The sequence below is a fragment of the Penicillium taxi genome (assembly GCF_028828555.1).
Source record: "Penicillium taxi strain IBT 34144 chromosome Unknown utg000004l_segment0_segment0, whole genome shotgun sequence".
NCBI lineage: Eukaryota > Fungi > Ascomycota > Eurotiomycetes > Eurotiales > Aspergillaceae > Penicillium > Penicillium taxi.
Genome location: NW_026643206.1, coordinates 4,989,887 through 5,012,330, shown reverse-complemented (window position 1 = coordinate 5,012,330; position 22,444 = coordinate 4,989,887). Strand labels below are relative to the sequence as shown.

Below are 22,444 nucleotides of genomic sequence, written 5' to 3'. Positions count from 1 at the left end.
AATCTGCGGATTGAATTGATAATGAAAAAAAGGACGGGGGCCAGTAATTAACTTCACCGGTGAGGAGTGGATAATCCAACGATTCCCCACAAGCTCGCGTATGTCCTTCCCCGTCTCTCTGGGGCAGTATGGGGTTAGGTATAAGACTAAGGAAGCTTGCAGGGGGGGTCTGGTAAGAATTACGGAGTTACAAGGCTCTAATTACAGATTCGTACAGATTTCCACAGATTGCTCACAGGAGGTGGATATTACTTTGGCGCCGGGGTAGCGTTTTCCCCGGAAAGAAACGTATAGCCGGGATAAATGATTGGCTACTACTACTTAGCAGTATAGATACATCTGACTTTGTGGGGGGAGGAATTTCTTTTTTCTTTTTCTTTTTATGGAATAGTTTCAATTCCAAGAGATTAATAGATTGGAACGAGACTCCAGAGGAAAGGAGATGTTATTACTTGATATTGAAGCTCGGCCACTACGTTTACCCGCAAAACAAAGGGGGGATCAAGTACGAGCTCTGGGGGCCCAACTCGGATTTTCTCCTCGGTGGGAATCTAGGGGTGAGTAATTATGAATTGACTAATATAGGTATAATAACCCCAGATTAGACGGACCTTGAACTCTGCGGAGAAAAGAACCTGGGGGATATCGAAATTCCGAAATCAAAACCCCGCAAGTGATGACTTTGGGGTAGATTTAATTTGCTAGATACATCACTGTTCGGGGTTTAACTACGTACTCCATACATCTGTAAAGATTTTCGTGTCATTGATCTACATACCAACCTCGTAAGTGGCTAACTGGGGGAGAACCCTTAACCCTCAGTGAGGTCAGAATGTAGCCGAAACTCAAGGCGGAAGAACGGCAAAATATGAAAACCTTTCCACGCTAACTATGCCGACCTCCATGTCACGTGAATATGGAGTTCTAGTACGTAAACCTGTCATCATTGGTCACTGACGTGGAGAAAGAATATTGAATCTCAGTGGGGTAGTTTGACTCGCCCTCGGACAAAACCACATGTCTTGAAAGCCGATGCGCAGCATCATCTCGTAAGCGACCGTTACCAAGCTCCACCAAGAATGTACAATGCATTTACAGCATGTAGTTACATTTGAGGAGAAAACTCTTGAGGAGAAAGTCCTGCCAACATTATAATCTTGCTGTACAAGTCACTTTCCCTTTCTTGACCGATTTACTGTGGCGAGACGTGTTCCTCTACCTCTACCTGTCAGACTGTATGTCCCGTGGCAGCTATCATTGGCTGGGATGAGTCCAGGGCATGTGGAGATATAAAACCTTGGAATTTAAACTCGTCTGGCATTTTTGCTCACCGGTAAGATACTCAAAACCTTAGTATGTATGGAAACTCGGGCTATCTTTAATGATGGGGCTGACGCATGTCGGGCCAGGCTATAAGTGCGTATAAGGTATGGCGAGGAATCCACGTTTCGAACCCCCTATCTAAGTAGTGACAGTAGTAGCCAATACTACTGTACCTGAACTCTATCTAGGCAAGCTTCAGGCGTATCTGGGCAGCACCATTTAGGCGTAAACCGAAAGCAAAACATGGATTAGTAAGAAAATAACCTTTAACAAGGCATCTAGAACCCTGGAACATTAATTATTCTTGCTGCATAATCATCATAACTCAATAAATGGTCCTTGCTTCCAACTGATAGGCCCCTATTCCTTGAACCCAAAAGACGCGCGAGGGATGGTCAAGGAGCGCTATTTGCGGATCCAATGCCCTAGATATCCCGGTAGATCCGCATAAGCAATGTTAGAACATGAGCAGAACACGGGCAGAACACGGGTGGAATTCCTAATTTGATATTTGGCACGGGCCACACTGTGCATTAAACACCGTATTGAAATCCCATATTCCTTCCGTCAAGCAAGACAATGGAATATTGCCAATTACTAAGTAATCCTAGTTGGGTGGGGCCTGAAGAAAATCTGGCGGCTAGAAACGAAATAACTGGGCTTTAGGTCGTTTTCCCTCCTACAGAGTAGCTTGTATACTGAATCCGGATCGCTGTACAGGGTACGGGATAACTCCTTAATGCGCTGGGCTGATCATTGGAGCTTATCGGAACTTCGGCACATTGGCTGCAGGCTCTGTGATGAAACGTGTCGCAGGCGTCTCGTATATGCTCAGAATACCGCACATGGCCACCCATAGATTGATCCACAGCCACATGACTTCTACAAGCTCTCAGCAAGTGAGGGAATAAAATCGAGAACACGTTTGATGGCATTCTTTAAAATTATGGATTGGTGCCAGCGCTTTTTCTTCTCAGAAACACGCGCAGCATTGGAAATGTTGCCCGGGGTGGCCTCTTTATCTTTCTTTTGGTCAAAGATGAATTAGTCAGGCATTCAAGCCTTGAAATCAAATTTAATGAGCAGACATCAGCTCATACTTGCTGAAAGGTTTTTTTGAATCTACATTAAATAAGCAAAAAAGCTCCGGAACGGTCACGCTTTTCGGAAAATGTTACATTGATCGGATATTGTCTTGAATCAACAGGCAGCCGCACGGCATATATGTACGTGAGTGCTTCAAGTCGAGAACGCTGAGATACACATGCGCGGATTTTGTTCGAAGCGGCCTGTCTGGCTGCATTGGGCAGGTGGCCAACATCTGAATGTCTACTTGAGATATAAATGCTGGATTTGGTTTGTGTCTCCATTCCCGAGGTTATTTCGTCTTGACCTAGAGCTCAGTTAATCTGCTGGCGATGCAAGTCTTACTATTCTAGTCGCCATGAGTGTATTCCCTCCAATATTTCTTTGTTTGTTAGTCGTCGGAATCGCGCACTGGAGCAGATTTCGGAGTCTCGGGTGATTAGAAGGAAGCGAGAAAATAATATGGATATTTGGTTCATGAAAAAAACTGAAATCAGGTCGGGGAAACAGACACTTGGAAGATTAAACTACAAAATTTAGTGATGTGACCAAACAGATATTAGAGAGTCGTTGTCGGTTTAAAACATCAAGGTCAAGATTATAGCTTCTCAGTACTATGAGGCCTTTTGAGAGCGGAGAGTGCCATCTTGATCATCGCAAGCGATTAGAGACAAAACATAATCAAGGGCTGAGCTTAATGGTTAAGACATTCCTGACTTTAAAGTCTGGTCCTTATTGTGGCAACATCTGCTTAGGCCAATATGCTTTAGCACACTAAGTAGTCATTTAACTATGGTAATGCTACCATGCGTTTGCTGTAAAATTTCTATACAGTCGGACGTTGATATAGACAATAAGGGTTGCAATGGGGTTGTTTAATTGGTGGCCTAAATCAAGTCACGTGGGGTCGCGCGGCTTAACGACCGACACAGCTCACTCTATCAACAGCATTCGTGACATAATGCTGAATCGCTGATTCCAGTCGGAATGAATACCATATCGGCATAGCTTATGTGGACAGTCAGTCTCTTAGATCATGATCCCCATTTCAGCAAGACAATTACGATCTCGAACTCTTGTTTATTGACACCCCCCACTTGTGCATCAGTAGATCCCCTCAACTGTTGATCTGTGCAAATTTGCATTGCATAGACTTCAGCTGATCTGAGGTAAGATCTTGGAGTAACGACTTATCTTCGCCATAGTCAGCCGACTCGGCTCAGAATGGAGAAAGTATCACTATCCACAATTCAGAGAAGTGTGTGGGACGGACGGATACCTCTGCAGATTGTCTTAGCCCCTTCAGAGAGTCGAAGTTACAATAAGACCGATCCATATCTCGTAAGTTTTTCCATAATCACGTATCCTCTAATATTAGCTGTATTAATGCTTATCAGATCTCATTTCCTCGTATCTCATATCTCCCCTCTTTGTTACCAAGGCTCCGAGCCTTTTACTCATCTTCTTTGATCAATCCAAATTCTCAGCACCATGAAGGCTGGTTTGAATTTGAGGGCGTGCCTCTAAAATGGCACTACCCAGTTGGCCTGCTTTTCGACCTGTACGCTGGAGTAGATCCAGCCACCAAGCGAGCCAATATGGGCGACGATTCCCGAAACAGCCAATCTTCATTATCATGGACGTTGACAGTTCACTTCAGTGACTGGCCTTCTGAAGATCTCGTTCGCCTAGATCCAGACGGCATGGTTATGAATGACGCATTTATCAACAGCGTCAAAGAGGCAGATTTCCTCCGGAACGGCACAGCCAAAGGCATTATGAGTCTTTCCAAGGAGGACTCTTCAGGTCTCTGGCAAGCTGTCGAAAATGGTATGATAAAATCCAGAATTGAACAAATTGTATTTGCTAAGCTTAATAGTGGATCTCCCTTCCTTTCAACGCATCTCACATGTTCTCCTCCCGCCATTATCACAACCATTTCGCAATGTCCCGATTCGGATATTCTTGCCCCTACCACCTGATGAAGACTCTTCCTCACTAAAGGTTGTTCAGTCACCGCTTCCACCTTCAGTAGCGACTAATCTTCAGGCCAGTCAGGCAATCAGCCCTCGATCAAGTCCCAGTACGCAAGTTCAAACTGTGGGCGGTATCTTGAATAAGCTACTTCCCAACCTTTTTCCTAGTCGAAGAACACCAGTTCTTGCGAAGCCGGTATTACATGGTGCCGTACTTCCCATGTCAGCTCCAATCGAAGAGGTGGTGAGAAGCTCAGCTTATGGAGACGGGTGGGCATACTTGGTTGTTCGAATGATGGGATGATGGGATGGTCAGGCTAAGATGACATGATGAATAATCGACATCTTCTAGATAAAAAATGTCAGTCTGGTCTTATTATCAGTCTTAACTGACGATTCAACTCATCAACTCGGAATAATGCATGATACCAGTCTTTAATCTAGCGAGCAAGGCTTCCGTACGTGTATATAACATCCAGTGAAATCAGTGTCTACAGTTGTGAGAAGTACATTTGCCGAAGTCAAAATTTGCACTTCAGATCGTCGATACATACTTGAAACCCAGGTTGTCATGAGCACGTCATCCGTTTTTTCTCAGTAGATATTACAAATAATCGACTTTATCCGACTTCTTAATGCGGATTTGAAACGATATGTTGTCTTAAGGTCCGTTCGTGATCCCAAGAATCCGATTGCTCTGCATGTTGCGGCAAACTAAGATCTCCGAGTTTAAGTCAATACCATTGATCTGGAGGAATTTTCGTACCGTTCATTACAGTAATAGGGCTGCATGCATAATGCACTTTTTGAGCCCCATTATAGCAACATCTTTACCTTCGTGGTTCGGGGACCTACCTAATTCAGTACAGATATCTCCAAAATTTAATCTGGCTAAACTTGAGAATAGATATTTACGACTACAGCTGCTGATGTTGCCGTTGTTAGTGCCACTGCTCAGGTATTTTTAATCATGGTAGAATATGTAAGCTGCCAGCATTGAGCTGTCCAGGTAGCGTTAACCTAGTCACCGTATCAAGGCCGTGTGTTCAACAACGCTGCTCGTTACTTTGACCAGGGTGGTGCCTTTGCCCTGATAAGCCATTTTAGTAAATCACACCGATATTCAAGCGATGTTTGCGATGCGGTGAACGACTTGATCCGGAAGAGCCCAAAACTTATGATTGGATTCAAGCGCCATACTCTGGGTCTCCCGTGGCAATTACGCATGTGTCGTTTTCACCGCTTGTTAGTTTGTCCAGGTGTCAGCTTATTGGATGGTGATATCCCATGGCTGAAGGGGATAATTCGCCCGTGCGGAGTCTGGAAAGAGTGAAACAGGAATTATTCCTTGTTCATTGAGCTGCCAACGCGTATCTCACACCGAACCAACTTAAGATCTCAGTACAATAACGCCAAGAACAGGATGTCCCCCTAAGTGCTGACTTCAAACATGCTAGCAATGCCATGCACCAATTATTGAATTTCTGCTAACCGATTTTTCCTCTTCAGCTCAATCCCTTGGTCATCCTTCTAGAATAGAAAATAACAAAGAGAAGATAATCAAGATGAAGATGACAATTTCCATGAGAAATTTCTTATTTAACCCCGGCAAAAGTACACATTTTTTTTTTTAGTTTTCTAAACCTTCTTTAAATCATCTTCTACCTAGTAAGATACATTTCTTTGCTCTTTAATATGACGTCTTTGCCGAGGTGCAGCTCTACAGCTCAGGCTTCGAACCAAAACTGGGGAATAAGGCCAGTCTGCACATGTGTGGAGTGTGCATACTCCACCAAAGTTATTTCATCAGCTGTGAACTCTCAATATAATTCTCATCTCCAATTCACCTCAATTGAAAAGGACAGCACGGTGAAAACTTCATTTTTCCCAAACGATCAAGCGTTCGTTATGCAGGAATTCAACAATGGCAGACCAACTTTGTCTCCTCATGTAGACGAAAATCAACCAGCGATTCCTTTGGAAAGATATGGGACGTACGAATACAATGAGCTGTTCACAAATGATGTCCCTCTCATTGTTCACAACAATAATGAAGATTTGGGTCAAACTTTAGAATTTTCTCAGGAAGCTGACAGGGCCAGGTTTGTCACATATCTTGTGGACTTCATTCTTCCATCTTCCTCTAACCAGGTACTAGTGATCATTCACAGCCCATTATATGTAACTGGAAGGGATGTGGATACCATGGGACTTTCTCTCGCGACACTTGCCTTTGGCGGCATATCAAGTCAACTCATGTGTCCCCGAATGAGCTCAAATGTCCCCACTGTAACAAAACCTTTGGTCGTGGACGAAAAGACAAATTGCGAGCACATGTACAACTCGTACATGTGCGTACCCAGGTGGCTAGCTAATTTTGTACAGTGTTTCGGTCATTCTTCTTGGTTGGCTTTACAGTCATTGGGCATTTCAACTATTAAAAAAGAGCAAAAAAAAAAAACAGTTTTTGTTCACGGCGGGGAGTCAGCCTTCATTGATCCAGAAACCTAGTATCATTTTGATATTGCATTTGAACAATGAGCTTTTGGTCATATTTACTATCAAGCTTGCTTTCGTTGATTCTAAGGCGTATTTAAATCAAAATCTTGGAGAAAGAGAAAACGCTGCGTTCATTCCGAGCTTGAAAATCAAAGCAAGCCAGCAATTATATAATGGGTATCAAGTCAGACTTCGCTCCACTAAGCCTCAATATTCTGGTTCACGCCAGTTTGCAACATTTCAACTGCCAGAGTATACGCCTCATCCTTTGCCTTGCATTGAGAGGTGCCCCTAACAACCTCCTTATCCCACCCATGAGCACAGCCATCCATCCTGCAACACACCGTGAGTTTTCCTTCTATACCACCATCTAAACTACCAATTTTCTCTGCTAACTTCTCACCTTCGATAGCAAAAGAGCATTGCGCAGCTGTTATGATCAAAACATGATCTGGGAAATTCTGTGGGTCAGCGGACCCAGGAGACATTCGAAGATCTGTTGGATCGGCACCATTCATGAGAAGACATTTGTGACACAGATGCGAGAAAGATGGAAAGATCCTCCGCATAATGAAATTGGAAGTATCGGGCATGGGTTTGATCGGCGTTTCCAGAGCCATATCTGTAATTCCATAGAATGATATGACTGTATTGAAGATATTTCCCTTTTCTGTCGATTTGAATAATGAAGATGAGGAAGAAATTGCAAGGGCGATGTTTCCACCCGCACTGAAACCTGATAGTGACAGGTGGGATAGATCAAAGCGATCTGGTTGCGATCTTATCCAGGTCACTACATCCTCTGCATCTTCAAATGCTGCTGGGAACGGGTGCTCTGGGGCGAGTCGGTACTGAACATCGATTACTGTATAATCTGTTTGGTCTGCGATTAATCGACAGTATTCGTCATCTGTCCCGAATGTGCGCAGGACGAACCCGCTTCCGCAGAAATTTACTAGAACTGGACTAGGTGTTTTCTTTGAAGCTGATTTGTAGACATGAGTTTTAATGGTGCGGTCGCTTTGGCGGGATGGAATAGAAACTGTTTCATCTGGCTTTGGGTTGAGGTGAAGTCTGGGTTTAACAAGGCCACGAAGAAATAATGCGATCGCCTTGTGATAAGCATAAGCTAGACCCATATCTAGATCAAGGGTCGTGTGGGGATAACTAGTTTTTTTTCACTATGACCAAGGAAATGGAGTCAAAAACTAGATCCAAGTGTTACCAAGATCAAACAAGAAAAGGGAAACTATTTATATAGAGGAGTTGATCTCATTCATGTTGCGTCATTCATTCATTCGAGAGAAGATCATCGGTAGTAAACTACGTCATTTCAAGATTGATGCCCCGCAAAATCTCATTTAATGAAATCGCATATCACTTTTCCGTTATCTACCATTACCTTGATAAATAATGCAGATTTTAGAATATCACTTTCAAGCTCAGGCTTCTGTTACGTATGTTGTTAGTTAATTGCTTGTTATAGTATAAAGAGTTCCTATGTGGACACCGCCAGAATCTAACTATTAGCGTTGTAACTATTTACCTAGGTATTTACATACATCTTAGCCTTTTATTATGTTGAGTTTACTTAGTACATCATTTTCTCAGAATCCACTAGATGAGTGGACTATGTTTCACAATCATCACAGATATAGCCGATCAAATAAGTAAACCAACATGGTACTCCTTACACTCCTTATAACTCTCGTTCTACATCCTAAACGTCACCATTTATTGCAACAATTGGAAACGGTTTTATCTTCATCCACCTGAGTATCCTTTATCAGAAACCTAAATGATTAAATCCCTTCTTGTCATGCTACAACGTTCTTCTTGAAGAGTGTACATCATATATACGAGCTCGTGAAATGTTGGTCATTGATCGGTGTGACATTCTCCCATATAGGATCTTATATTGTGGAAGATTATTTGTTCCATTAGTGCGCGAAGATAAGGCTTCAGTGTTCGAACGACCATGGCGATATGGAGTTCAGAAACTATTAGGTAGGCACTCATGAAATCTACGTTCATTTTTATACTATATAGGTATAAGAAAAGAATGCGATCATTAGGGGGGTGTGACAAGTGTCCATAAAACTCATTTGCATATTCTGAGCAGTGCACCGCTTTCGGGGGTTATATCAGTAAGAGAATAGGGAGCAAACGTTACTATTTAAGGCAAGTTTCAGAGTAAGCAAGGTGTCGTCTCAACGCTGTAAGAAATTTATTTATTCTTAGACAGTTGACTTCGCAAAATGGAAGAATCGTTGAAAGCACAGTGAACATTACTTAAAAGGGGTTTAAGACGTCCAAGAATAAAACCCTAATTAAGATACTAGAAAAGGAAGTCGGTATCTAGGTATTCAGAAAGAGACGACATTCAAGGCTGAGCCTTGAGAATTTATGACGATCATTTATGGCTTGTCTCTGGCTCACCTGTGGACCAATCTCATCAATCGAACTTAGGATCCATACCGACCTCGGATGTCCCTTTTGAGATATGGCTTATAATCGAAATTGATGACCCATATTCCAGCTGGCATCTACTAGCATTTCTCAACTTGAGCTGATGTTTCAGCCTAACTATGAATGGCCAGTTCTACCGATGTGGGGTTTCGAGGCTATTTTCACCTAGCTGTGCTCGCTTTGAGAAAAAAGAAAGCATAGATAGCCTAGAAGAAAAAGCATTGCGCTGAACACCAAATAGCTGGGTTTAGTCGGAGCCGAAAGTTATGGCATACATCAAAATCAAGCCTCAGTAGCACAGGTCAGTCTCTGGGCAAGCTGATTTTTATTGTAATGGCATTTTAATATCAGTGTGGCTTGGCTGAGTTCGAAGGGGGGGGGCTTCGGCCGAAGACAAGCCACACGGATATTGCGATCCTCGTATTTTGTTCTCATCTGGAAACCAATGTTTTATCATTCCACGGTGCAAGGAGGCAGGAATCTATCGGCATTAGGGCTTCGGACTTATAGTCATGGAATTGATATTATTCAGGGTCGACTGGGACTCGGGTGTAATCGGACATATGAAATTGCAGGGAAGGGGGTGAGCGGTTAAATGATGAAATTCTCGCGTGGCGCATGGTAAATACCTAAGCGATCAAGCATTGAGTTTCTATCGCTCAGCCATGTTGCGGTGGCAACGTACAGAGGCTCTTCGGAATCTATGCCGGCGTTCGCCGTTGCAAAAAGTGATGGAGATGAGCTTCGCGTTTCAGACTGCGCTGTCTCGCCTATAATTGGTGTGGGCTAACAATGTCAAGGGATGATCATATGTAGTGGTTGATGATCTTTACCTGTCTAATAGGTATTGATAATCACTAGCGGAGACTGTGATACGTACAAAGTTAAATTAAAGCCAAGATGAGCTCTGATCTGCAAGATGCATTAAACCTGCGGACTTTTTGATCCTGCTAGTCTAAGATCTTGGCTGTTATGTTCAAAATAATGTAGGGCTGAGCTATCAACAAATGTACGGAGTACTCCGTATGACGAACCAAAAATGGAAGATTGAATAGTAGTACAACCACCCAAAATCAGCTGGACTTTCAACTTAAGGAACTCAATCACCCTGAGACATAGTCAAAGTCAAAGAGGACGAGGGAATACTATGTACAAAATTTGTAAATAGATCACTTAATGATCGCTTAGCGAACCTCTAGAGATAAGGTTGGTGGGCCTTGCATTGCGGGCCCGCTCCAAACATGAAGGCTGGAATGATCAAAGCTCAAGAACGCGTGGGAAAAGCAAGCTCATGATCTGAAACGATGGATCTCATATGGCTCTAAGGCCTTTGTGGTTAGCATACCCCAAGGCACTAGCCTAGTAAGTTACGGGTGGGGCGGACCGAAGCCACACCCAGAGTGTTTCATTTCCCCACGCTTCTAGGATGCTTCACATTTTGAAATCCGTCCTGGTTTCTTTATTATTTAACAATGAAGTATTCAAGCAATTATTGGGAAATTTGATCAATGAAGTACGAAATATCTAGGCAAAGATTTTCGATAGTGAAATATAGAGTAGGGTCTATCTAGTAGATGACGTAGAGTGAAGCTAAATTCATCTTCTGTGGGGATCCGGGACGTTACTCGTCACAGCCCATTTTTAGAGTGTATTACATATTCCACGTGCGCCTCTGTAGACCCTTGATCACTCTGAAACACAATCGCGTGTTCGCCGATCTCCTCTCCCTTAGTATTTGCTAAATGCGTCAATATTGGATGGTCATAGCATTCCGGAGATATTCATAATCACAAATCACCTGGTCAAATTATGAAGAGAAAGTAGTCTGTACGTACCTTTGTAGACATGAAACTGAGTCCCTTAATTCCCATACCCCGGTCTTCTGTCAATTGATGCAAGAATATCCCAAGTTGATAGGGCACTCAAAGCCCTAGAGTCGAGTATAGTGAAGAATGTTGAAAATTTGATTCCAGTCTAAACTACTCCAATCAGCTTACCCCGTCTATAAAATCTTCAATGACTAGATTCTATTATAGCCATGTGATCAGCCACGTTTATTCCTCTAAAAGCTCTAACTCTCTCTCTCTCTCTCTCTCTCTCTCTCTCTCTCTCTCTCTCTCTCTCTGAAAGAGAAAGAAATGGAAAAAAACGAGAAAAGGAAAAAAGGAAAAAAGGAAAAAATTAAAGCCAAATTACCACGCGAGACGTACATTGCAGCAACGCGCACTAGCTTACTTTACCGACAAGGATCTACTAAATCTGGATGATCTAGACCTCTAGACCAGTTTGAGACCTCGCGTGAAATGGCTTTTTATCCCTTGTTCGACCTCTCACTGAAAATCCCACCGTTGAACTTGCATAAACTCCCCTTCCCTCATTCCACGGTACATTTACTAGATCTGGTTACTCCCACTCTGAAACATGTGGCTCGCCATGTGCCGTATACAAAAATGTTGATCATTCAGTTTTATTGCTTCCCGTATTCAGCCGTACTCGGACATCGAGGACGCGATAGTTGTCCCCCCATGCATCTAGTACCTGCCTTATTGGCCGCAGTCTCTGACCTGCACCCTAATAGTCTCACCCTAGTCGCTTGTTTTGTATGAATCCGGTGCATATTCAGCCCTCCCCAACTATACTTCGTTATTTTTGGTATGAGTTTTCCTGCTTGGAAATTCCTGGCGGTCATCCGTTCTAGCTCTATTCGTCTCCAGCCTTACTGGAATGGTATCACAGGGTGGATCATCTCCACCTGTTTGCGATGCAGTGCATGCATCATGAAGATCCTTTCCTTCATTCCTTTCTTCTTTCGGTTCCACTTTGGCCATGTGGGCCATGCGGGCTGTCGTTAAGCTCGCGTGTTTCAAGGTATGCCTCTGGCTCGGACATAGCCTCGCATTGCTACTTAAAGAGCGCAATTCTCCTACTCAAATGCCATTATTATACAATTCAAGCTTCTCAAACAAGATCCTCCTCAATAGTCTATCAATATCCTCTAGTCAACTTACTAGATCATATAATCCGCTTTTACTCTACTGTCCTGTGAGATCATTGGCAAGGATAAACTTTTCTTCAACTCAAAATCATGTCTGTCCCAGAAGCTCAATCATCGTAAGTCCTGACGTCCACCTATTAAAGTGAAGTAAAAGACTAACGACGTCAATTACAGTTCTAGCAATGGCAATGGCAGTGGCAACACATCCAACATTCTCAGCCAAAGCAACGTCGTCAAGATCCAAAAAGCGAGCCGCACTAGCCTTGATCGATTTGTCCATGAATCAGCATCTGAGGGGCCCTACTATATCGGAGCACGGATGGCAGACCGATCAAATCACATCGACAGACTTACAAATCAATGCAATGCAATGAATGAAATCTTAAAGCGAAGGACCGAGGCCTGAACGTGAATAAGCTGTGGGAAGGGGCCTGGAGCTCCGGATCTTGAAATTTTCTAAAGCGTGATATCCTTGTGTGCATGTGTGTAATTAAATTAAACCTATTGAACTACTTGCTATGGAAAGATACCTTGTCAATTGAACCGAACGAAAAAAAAAAAAAAAAAAAAAAAAAAAAGATTGAACAGTGTTTCATATAAATTTGAAGATATATTGCGCGATATCTTCATACTTGGTGCTGGGGAATTCGTGGCCAGCTTCAAAGAACTTGAAAACCGCATTACCGCCAAGAACAGCTGTGGCATCTGAGACGAGCTCGTCCTTGATGATTATGGCATCGTTATTGCCACATAGAATATGAACCTTGTCAGCAGGTAGACCTGGCACTTTTTCGGTTTTGTTATCTGGCGAGAGGCTCTGTGCACTAAGATATTCTCCCAGTTGGGCCCATGTACTCGATTGACGTTCTGCCAGGAGGGGACCATGACGCATGCTGGACATAAAAGCATGCACAAATCCAGGGTGATTCTTCACCTGCCACGTAACAGTAGATATGGAATTGATATCAGGGTATTCCCTCGAGAGAATCTGAACGTCTGCTCCATTTTGTGATGGAAATTCTTCGGATAGTGCAGCTGACGCGCTAATCTTCTCGTTCTTGGGCTTAGGCTTCATCAAGGGACCGGCTTCTAGGCGACGGCCTGCAATATAACCCAGGATGCTGTCGGGTATAATGCCTGCAGTGTAGAGAAGACGGCTCTGGAAGGTTATCTGCGACTCGCGTATTAGGCCGGCCGGAGCGAGGAGAAACAACGCCGATAGGAGCTGAGGGAAGTAAGACGCAAACGCAGCAGAAATACCACCTCCCAGAGAGTAACCGACGAGGCTAAATTTGCCGGACTGGGCGCCAGTCCAAGAGATGGGCGATGAGACTAAAGCCAGCATGATCTGTGTCGCGAACAGCCGACTATCTTGGGGGAGATCGGCCGGGCAATCGGAGTACCCACGACCAAACCTAATTCACTGTCAGATCGATCTGTTTAAGTACCAGTCAGTCGGTGGGACAACATACAGGTCGAAAAGCATAACACGGCAACCCCGGTCAACCAGTGCATGGGCCAACCCGCCTAGTGCGATACATGGCGTGGTGATACCGTGTACGAGTAACACCTTAGGGCCATCTTCCCGACCCCATTCATATACCCTGATTGAACCATATGGGGAGGCGACATCGCGCGCACCGGGCAAAGCATCCAAGGGAAGAGGTAGTTCACGATTCTTTTCCTCCGTCAGCCCCTGAAGGAGTCTTTCGCGGGGTGAAGGCAACACCTTTACATCAGGTGCCGCACCACTCAAAAGCGATCGAAGCAGAAGTCCAAAGGTGAATGAAGCCCCTGTTACAGCTAGTAATGGGAGATGTGTTCGCTGATTCGTCCAGGAGTCGGTCAAGAAATCCAATGTCTGGTTGTACAGCGCCATGGTTACGGTATAGCTCCCCACTGAATCGAGTCAATGGGTGTGATTATGTATAGTATGAAGATATGATTCCCACGACTGGGAGCCCTGGATAATGAATGCTGCAAGCGCTGATGGGAATATGGAAATGAGGGAATGCGCCTTGTTGATTGTTGGGTAAAAAGATCAAGGCTCATCGATAAGATGGAGAAGTTGGTTACGTCATCAGACGTGCTGATTTCGAACTACGAATACAACAATACGTCCTGGTTGCAAATTGCGATTCAAGGTAATTAATAGTTCAATTTCATCATAAAATTTCATATAATCTAACCATCAGCTAGAAGATCCTCCTCACTAAGTATCTGGTATCAACTATCTGAACGCCAACTACTCCATACCCCGCGTCAGCAATATAATCATCCTAAAACAACCCGACTCAATTACTGCACTCAGCATATATATATAACTGCTTTAAAATAGCTGGAGTTCATATTGGGATAGACAATGCAATCCACAAAGTGTTATTAGGAGATCTGTTAAGATTAGCCTTGAGACGATGCTTGCATGAAATGTAGATTAATAAGTTGCAACACCTGAGCTCCCTTGCAGATTTAGCTGCACTTGTCTCTTGAGGAGGTGAAGGCCCTGAGGTAGAGAATATAGGGAGCTTCATATGCCAAAAATTCGTAGAAAAGAGTACAATTTTGGCATTCCCTCGTACGTTGTGGAAATAATAGATTTAGATTGATAGTGAGATAGCTGTTTCATATTAAGCTTATCCCATCCGTTGATGTCATTCGTCTAAGCGGAAGATCCTCGGCCCGCAGAAAAAAAAGGCAGCTTTAACCTTCAAGCTTCCTTCTTCAATTTCGATACAGATCTAAAACAGCTATATCCTTGAGTGATCAATTCCTGATCCCTCATATACACACTCAGTTATGTTCGATACAGTGTGCACATTGCCGCTCTCGTCGGACCTGTTCGCACAGGCTATTCACTCACGGGAGCCTGTCGTATCCGTCGGTCTAGCTAGCGGCCACGTCCAGACCTTCCGATTGCCATCTGAAGATGCTGACGAAGATGACACAGCGTCCAATTCATCCTCGCGCAATGGTAAGGGTCACATTGACACAATGTGGACCACAAGACGACACAAGGGCAGCTGCCGGTGCTTGGGCTTTGGAGTTGACGGAGATATGCTTTACTCTGCTGGCACTGACGGCCTGGTGAAGATTGCCAAGACTGAAAGTGGTCGGGTTGAGAACAAGATTGCAATCCCTCTTGAGAAAAGCGGGTAGGGCTTAGTAAAACTTTGCAGCACTTCATTGAAGCTGATATGTTTTCCAGAGCGATTGATTCTCCGACCGTGATTCACGCACTTTCTCCCCAGACTCTTCTACTCGCGACAGACTCCAGTGCTTTACATCTTTATGATCTGCGAATCCCTTACTCTAAAATTTCAGCTCGGCCTGAACAGTCCTACCATCCCCATGACGACTATATCTCATCTCTGACTCCCCTACCAGCGTCTGAAACTAGCACTTCTGGCTTCAGTAAGCAATGGGTCACCACTGGCGGAACAACGCTGGCTGTGACAGATCTACGGAGAGGAGTGCTAGTGCGCAGCGAGGATCAAGAGGAGGAACCCATCAGCTCGGCCTACATGGGAGGCTTGGCTTGCAGCGGAACCAGTCGGGGTGAGAAGATCATCGTTGGTGGATCCAACGGTGTTGTGACACTATGGGAGAAGGGCGCGTGGGACGACCAAGACGAGCGAATCTACGTTCGTGGTGGTGATGATGGCGGCGAGTCAATTGAGACATTGGCCGTCGTACCCAATGACCTTGGAATGGGCAAGATGGTTGGAGCTGGTCTAGCCAACGGATTAGTCAAGTTTATTCGCATTGGACCCAACAAGGTCGTGTCAGAGGTCCAGCATGACGAGACTGAGGGTGTCGTGGGTCTTGGATTTGATGTTGAGGGTCGCATGGTTTCCGGTGGTGGACAGATAGTCAAAGTTTGGCATGAAGCTGCCGTTGGGGGTGATTCCCTGGCCGGTGAAAAGCATGAGCTTGGTAGCGACGACAGTGATGATTCTGATTCTGATGACAGTGACCGTGAGGTTCGTCAAAGCGCAAAGGAGAACAAGAAGCGGAAGAAGACCAAGAAGGACCGCAGTGGTGGACAGCATGTCATGGCTTTCCACGATTTGGACTGATACTTCAAGACTCCATTATCTGATACCCACTACATACCACTACCCAGCATGGAGTATACATATATTCATCATCCACAACCGAGACCGACTAAGCTCCACTCGAAGTAGTCCGATTTGACTATTTCCGAGGTCTTAATGCTCCCTCGTGCTCGGATTAGGGGGATTTCCGTGATTCTTCATCCGAACTTTGCGGGGAAAGATTGATGCCTCGACAAGCCAATGCGAATATTCCAACTCAGAAAACAGAGATATTAAGGGTTTCGCAATTGATCAGTAATCGCAATTGACAGATTAGTAGTAGAATTGCTCAATATAAGATTAAAATAGAAACTAAAGCTTGATCGAAATGAGGCTTACCTGATCTACCACCCCACAGGCCCCGCGGCGACTTATGAAATCAGAGTGGGTCTTAGGAGAATAAATAAGACTGCGGCTCTCCTTCTTCTTTAAATATCTTAGTACATTTTTTTTAATTTCAAAATGGACGCATTCGAGTACACCCCCAATCCCGGCCGTGTCATATTCGGCAGTGGGACTCTTCAGAAACTCCCCGAGGAGATCGCCCGCCTACAACTGAAAGCTCCGCTGGTTCTTTCCACTCCTCAACAGGTCAGCCATGCCGAGACCGTGAAAGATGTTTTGAAGGGCCAGGTTGCTGGCATCTTCGGCGAAGCAACCATGCACACTCCCACAAACATTACCGACAAGGCACTCGAGTATGCGAAGGCACAGGGTGCCGACTCGGTCATCTCCATTGGCGGCGGAAGCACCATCGGCCTCGGCAAGGCGATTAGCATTCGGACTGGACTACCTCATATTTGCATCCCTACTACCTATGCTGGTAGTGAGATGACTCCCATCCTAGGCGAGACCGCCGACGGTCTGAAAAAGACTCGTTCTGACCCTAAGATCCTGCCTGGTACCGTCATCTATGATGTTGACTTGACCATGACTCTGCCCGCATCTATGAGCGCTACCAGCGGTGTCAATGCGATTGCCCATGCTGGTAAGTTATAAATACAAGCATCATAATCGTAAGCCTCAAGCCACTAATACAGCTTCGAAATAGTCGAGGCCCTCTACGCGCGCAACACCAACCCAATCATCAAGATGATGGCCATTGAAGGCACCAAGGCACTCGCGTCCGCTCTTCCAGAAATTGTCCAAAACCCCTCCTCTCAATCAGCCCGATCGAAGGCTCTATACGGTGCCTGGTTGTGTGGAACTTGCCTGGGCAGCGTGGGCATGTCTATCCACCACAAGCTGTGCCACACCCTAGGTGGCAGCTTCAACCTCCCCCACGCAGAGACTCACACTGCCGTGTTGCCCCACGCCATCTCCTACAACGCCCCCAACATCCCAGATGCCATGAAATCGCTTGCTGAGGCACTTCCCGAGAGCAACGGTGATGCGATTCACGGCCTCAATGTTCTTCTGGAGAAGTTGCAGGTTAAGCGCGGATTGAAGGAATACGGTCTGAAGGAGGAGGATGTCGACAAGGCTGCTGATATCGCTGTCTCAAACGCTTACTGGAACCCCCGACCGATTGAACGCGAACCCATTCGCGAGGTTATTCGTAGAGTTTGGGCGGGTGAACCCGCTCGTGCGGATTTATAGATAGCTGTATATATAACATGGATGATTTGATCAAAATATAAAATTATATATATTCACGGGATTAATATTGTAATTGTATCTTGGATATAAGCTTGAAGAGTTGACAGTTGGGCTCCGATCGGCTGCTGGTAATTGTTATCTCCGGCGGGCAAAGTGGGGGTTCATTTTTTCTCCGAACATTTTCACAATTTCGCACGTTCACTCAACCGTCACTTAAAACACCCCAACCCTATTTTCCGGAGAGAATGGGGTCAGAAATGGAGGCAGCACCCGTACTATCAACCCCCGACGATCGAATCCTCGAAGAAAGGGAGCCCGTAGCCGTGAGCACAGGGTCGCAACCAATCTCCGATGACGAACTCTCCATCACCTACGACATCGAGCGCACACTGAAGGAGATCCGTGATGCACGATACAAGCGCATTGCACTTCAGTTCCCTGATGATATGCTCCCGGATGCGCCTCGGATTTTCCAATTGCTGAGCCGTGGCCTCATCTCCGAAGTTAACATCAAATCAAATGACAATACCGAGGCAGGAACCATCACCGAGTCTGTTGCTCAACTATCTGTGGATCATACGGAGAAGTGGTCTCCTCGTCTTTATATTCTGGCCGACACCTCGTACGGGACCTGCTGTGTCGATGAGGTAGCCGCGGAGCATGTGGATGCAGACATCGTGGTACACTACGGAAGATCTTGCCTTTCGCCAACAGCAAGACTGCCAGTGATCCATGTCTTTACCCGCAAACCTCTGAACTTGAACCCGGTTGTGAATGCCTTTAAAGCGACCTATTCTGACCTGACCACCAAGGTCATCATCGGGGCAGATGTCACATTCATCGATTATGTGGCTATGCTACACGATCGCCTGGTCGAGGATGGATATACCAATCTGTTCGCTACAAAGCTGCTCCATGAACCCTCTTCACCTATTCCCAATCGTACAGTCCCCGAGTCTGTTAGTGAAGCACCGGAGACCTTGTCAGACTGGCAACTGTTCCACATCTCCGACCCACCGACTGCTCTTCTGTTAACTCTTGCATCTCGTGTTGCTGCCATTCATATTTATCCTACAAACAACCCGGGCAACGGCGATGTCAAGCCACTACCAGCATCCACAGCTGCAGCCTTGCGGCGACGCTATGCCCTGTTGACATCTTTGACCACGGTTCCCATCTGGGGAATTTTGATCAACACCTTGAGTGTGAAGAACTACCTACACATCGTGGAGCATGTCAAGGAACGAATTGCGTCAGCAGGAAAGAAAAGCTACATGTTTGTCGTCGGCAAACTGAACGCTGCCAAGATTGCCAACTTCAGCGAGATTGGTGGTTGGGTAGTCATTGGCTGCTGGGAGAGCTCACTTGTTGATAGCAAGGACTTCTGGAAGCCCGTTATTACTCCATTCGAACTAGAGCTAGCCCTGAAGAGCGATGCAGAGCGGCTGTGGACAGGAGCATGGCAGAGTGATTTCCAGGCTATCCTTGATCAGCCCGCTGAAGAGAAGAGCGATGAACAGAAGATGTCAAATGACAATGCAGAGTATGATGAGGGCGATATGTCAGAACCTGAGTCTGCACCTCCAGAGTTTGACTTGCGTACTGGGCGTTATGTTTCGCATTCACGGCCCATGCGCGATACTACACCATCGGTTTCTCAGGTTGATGGATCTTCTAAGCCATCTGCTGCTAGGGCTTTGGCTCGGAGGACTAAGGGTGATATTGCAATGATTGGTAACTCTATATCTCCAGCGGCGGAATTCCTCAAGTCGCAGCGCACATGGAAGGGACTTGGAAGTGACTTCGATATCCGATATGATGATGAGGACGGGGATGATAGCACATTGGTCAAAGAAGGGCGCAAGGGTATTGCTAGGGGGATACACTGCCGGTGGCTCAGATGAGAAGCATTAAGCATTCTCCATTATACATCTATCAACCAATCTACATTCATGACTTGAAATTGGCTACTTCGTTATAGTCTGTCCGAGACTAACCTTACTTTCACTATGACTTGAGATTAATATCACTATTCTCTTTTATTTCGCTGCTTATTCATTCTACTAATTATTTGATTTGAATTCATGGTATAAAACCGACTCTTCTAAAGAACTTGACTTTCCTTTCTCCACACCTCTCTGATTATCCCCACTATAGTGGATATTCTTCCACTGTCATTTACCTAAGTATGCGGTTTCCCTGATAAACTTCTCATTATGATATTTATGCCGTTGGACATCGACTCGAATAAGCAGCGAAGATTCCGCACCAACTACACGTGAGCACGAACTCTCATTTTCGGCTCCAATTTGGAAATTTCATTCCTTCCACCAGCAGTTGTGGCGTACAGGTACTATTATATCAGGTTTTATGCCTCCATATTCCCTCGTCATCATCACCGGCACTTTTCCTAACACTTTCCATCAAATCTTTCTATCGGTTCTGAGCAGTTTCCATCAGGAGTTTCCCTCATGGCGGGGCCTTCCATCCGTCCAGATGACTTGGAGTCCTTTAACGTTATGGGACGGCAAACTGGAACTGAAAGAGAATTGTCAGGAAGAGAGTTCCTAACGCATTGCCCGCCCGATATTCCTCCGCACCATCGCATACTCGCCCTTCTGACCATCACTGATGTTAAAAATATCGCATCTCCTGCCCACAAATCGGATGTATGGATTGTATCAGATTTCTACCTTTCCACCACTTACTTTCCCCTGGCTTTCCCACCAGTAAGTCCCTCTTGGTCTAATCTCTTTTGCGCTTTAGCTGATAGTCAGTACTAGTACGACCTAGCCAGCTTTGGATGACATGTGAGGATCCATCGCGTCTGGTAGACAAGTACACTGAGTATGCTCATGGTGAACGACGAGTCGTCCTCGATGCTGGAATGCTGCCAAAGATCGATGTCGCTCAGAATATTCGGGTGGTTTCCAGAGAGAACTTGTCGGAACGGTACCTTGGCACGCTTCGAGAGCAAGCTCAAGAGGCAGCAGTTAATGGAGAACACTTGATAATTCTCATCTTCGGCCATGGGACGACCACATACGAGGTGGCCACTTGCTACTGGTGGTTTAGTTATTGGAAAGGAGCCTATTTTTCAAATGAAAGATGTCCATAACCTGCTACAGCTTTCAAGCCCGGTCACTCTATTCATCACATCATGTTATTCTTATGGGTGGCTATTGAACCCTGATATTAATGTACGGTTCATGAATGCGACATCGGTCGCAGCAGCAGATGATTTCGGTGAATCCTCGTCATGGAGCGCTAGTGGAAGTGTTGGTCGTATTGGTGGTATGGCGCGGAGTTCCAGCCATTTAGCCTTATAGCTTGCGAGTAGAAGGCCTCAGGGAGGCTTCGAGTAATACAACATATGTCCATGATAGCGTGAAATGGATGGGCTTGCTGGCGAGCAGCAGCAGATATTCTTCGCTGCATAAGACGACGATTGGGAAAGCAGCTATAAGAAACGCCTAGGCCTTCCACTCGCAAGCTACAAGGCTAAATGGCCGGAACCCCGCGCCATACCACCATTTCCATCAGGGGAAGATGAGTTGAAGAAGCTATGTCTGCTGGACGGTCGACTCAACGGGCTCGTATTCTTGCACACGAATACCTGACGTCCTTCCCAGGGTTTGACGAACTCGGCCCATATATAGCTACTCATTATGGGTTGAAAGATATCCTGAAAGGTGTTTAGATGCTAAAGGACGAGCTAGGTGACCTCACGCAAGCAGTAGTCTATCGACTAGGCTCGATGCATGAAACCGACTACTTTCGGGAATTAGCTAGCGCAGACTTTCCGTCGATTTTCAAAATTGATATTCCTTGGGGATGGTTCAGAAATAAAGACCATAACCCCCTCTACGTCCGGACGAGGACTTTGCTTTCCGAATTAGAGGTGTTGACGTATTAATTCCCAGTCAAGTGGTCCACACGTGGGGACTTATTTTTGAGTGCTTCGTGTGTGGTACCGCACCTTGTCAAGCGAAATGAAAGCAATAACATTCCATATGTCACATTCACCAGAGGGATCCCAACAATGAACTAAGTTTCAGATCTAGTGGGAAGGGTAAAACTGTCTACAATGTTGGGGTTGAGAGGAGGAAAGCTGAGTATGTTGGTGGGAAAGGTTTGGAGGGCAGTGTGTGAAGAAAGCGCGAGGTCTGAAGTCCAAAATCAAAATGGGTAAACAAGGAAAAGAAGAAATTCCATCGCGCGAGTGAGCTGCGTGTTAATGACCATAAAAGCCTGCACATCTCTGTTTTGCTCATATTGAGTTATGCCAGCATTATTTTCAAGTCTAGCAGTCAACTATAACAAGAAGTACGAACCACTCCAAGCACTTGGAAGTGAGAAGCTGATAAATTTCAAATTTCAGTCACATCTATGAGCTGAGGCCA

The 22,444-nt window shown here is 45.3% G+C and overlaps 8 protein-coding genes across 8 annotated transcripts; 6 read left to right on the top strand and 2 right to left on the bottom strand.

Moving 5' to 3' along the window:
• Positions 1 to 3,633: 3,633 nt before the first annotated feature.
• On the top strand, positions 3,634 to 4,689 carry N7495_006744 (autophagy protein 5; the record flags this gene model as incomplete). Its single annotated transcript, XM_057209395.1, has 3 exons — positions 3,634 to 3,750; positions 3,807 to 4,239; positions 4,289 to 4,689. The coding sequence occupies 3 exons, from the start codon at positions 3,634 to 3,636 to the stop codon at positions 4,687 to 4,689; spliced, it is 951 nt and encodes a 316-aa protein (XP_057063169.1).
• A 2,395-nt stretch (positions 4,690 to 7,084) lies between these two features.
• On the bottom strand, positions 7,085 to 8,023 carry N7495_006743 (alpha/beta hydrolase; the record flags this gene model as incomplete). Its single annotated transcript, XM_057209394.1, has 1 exon — positions 7,085 to 8,023. One exon carries the CDS (start codon positions 8,021 to 8,023, stop codon positions 7,085 to 7,087), a length of 939 nt encoding a protein of 312 aa, XP_057063168.1.
• Positions 8,024 to 12,438: 4,415 nt separating this feature from the next.
• N7495_006742 (uncharacterized protein) lies at positions 12,439 to 12,754 on the top strand (the record flags this gene model as incomplete). The annotated part of the gene is made up of 2 exons (XM_057209393.1): positions 12,439 to 12,464; positions 12,523 to 12,754. The coding sequence occupies 2 exons, from the start codon at positions 12,439 to 12,441 to the stop codon at positions 12,752 to 12,754; spliced, it is 258 nt and encodes an 85-aa protein (XP_057063167.1).
• Positions 12,755 to 12,940: 186 nt separating this feature from the next.
• N7495_006741 (alpha/beta hydrolase) lies at positions 12,941 to 14,227 on the bottom strand (the record flags this gene model as incomplete). The annotated part of the gene is made up of 2 exons (XM_057209392.1): positions 12,941 to 13,763; positions 13,821 to 14,227. 2 exons carry the CDS (start codon positions 14,225 to 14,227, stop codon positions 12,941 to 12,943), a joined length of 1,230 nt encoding a protein of 409 aa, XP_057063166.1.
• A 917-nt stretch (positions 14,228 to 15,144) lies between these two features.
• On the top strand, positions 15,145 to 16,424 carry N7495_006740 (WD40 repeat domain-containing protein; the record flags this gene model as incomplete). Its single annotated transcript, XM_057209391.1, has 2 exons — positions 15,145 to 15,500; positions 15,554 to 16,424. The coding sequence occupies 2 exons, from the start codon at positions 15,145 to 15,147 to the stop codon at positions 16,422 to 16,424; spliced, it is 1,227 nt and encodes a 408-aa protein (XP_057063165.1).
• Positions 16,425 to 16,904: 480 nt separating this feature from the next.
• N7495_006739 (maleylacetate reductase) lies at positions 16,905 to 18,041 on the top strand (the record flags this gene model as incomplete). The annotated part of the gene is made up of 2 exons (XM_057209390.1): positions 16,905 to 17,430; positions 17,494 to 18,041. The coding sequence occupies 2 exons, from the start codon at positions 16,905 to 16,907 to the stop codon at positions 18,039 to 18,041; spliced, it is 1,074 nt and encodes a 357-aa protein (XP_057063164.1).
• Positions 18,042 to 18,286: 245 nt separating this feature from the next.
• N7495_006738 (2-(3-amino-3-carboxypropyl)histidine synthase subunit 1/2) lies at positions 18,287 to 19,945 on the top strand (the record flags this gene model as incomplete). Its single annotated transcript, XM_057209389.1, has 1 exon — positions 18,287 to 19,945. One exon carries the CDS (start codon positions 18,287 to 18,289, stop codon positions 19,943 to 19,945), a length of 1,659 nt encoding a protein of 552 aa, XP_057063163.1.
• A 567-nt stretch (positions 19,946 to 20,512) lies between these two features.
• N7495_006737 (uncharacterized protein) lies at positions 20,513 to 21,370 on the top strand (the record flags this gene model as incomplete). The annotated part of the gene is made up of 3 exons (XM_057209388.1): positions 20,513 to 20,770; positions 20,839 to 21,107; positions 21,178 to 21,370. 3 exons carry the CDS (start codon positions 20,513 to 20,515, stop codon positions 21,368 to 21,370), a joined length of 720 nt encoding a protein of 239 aa, XP_057063162.1.
• Between the last annotated feature and the right edge of the window lie 1,074 nt (positions 21,371 to 22,444).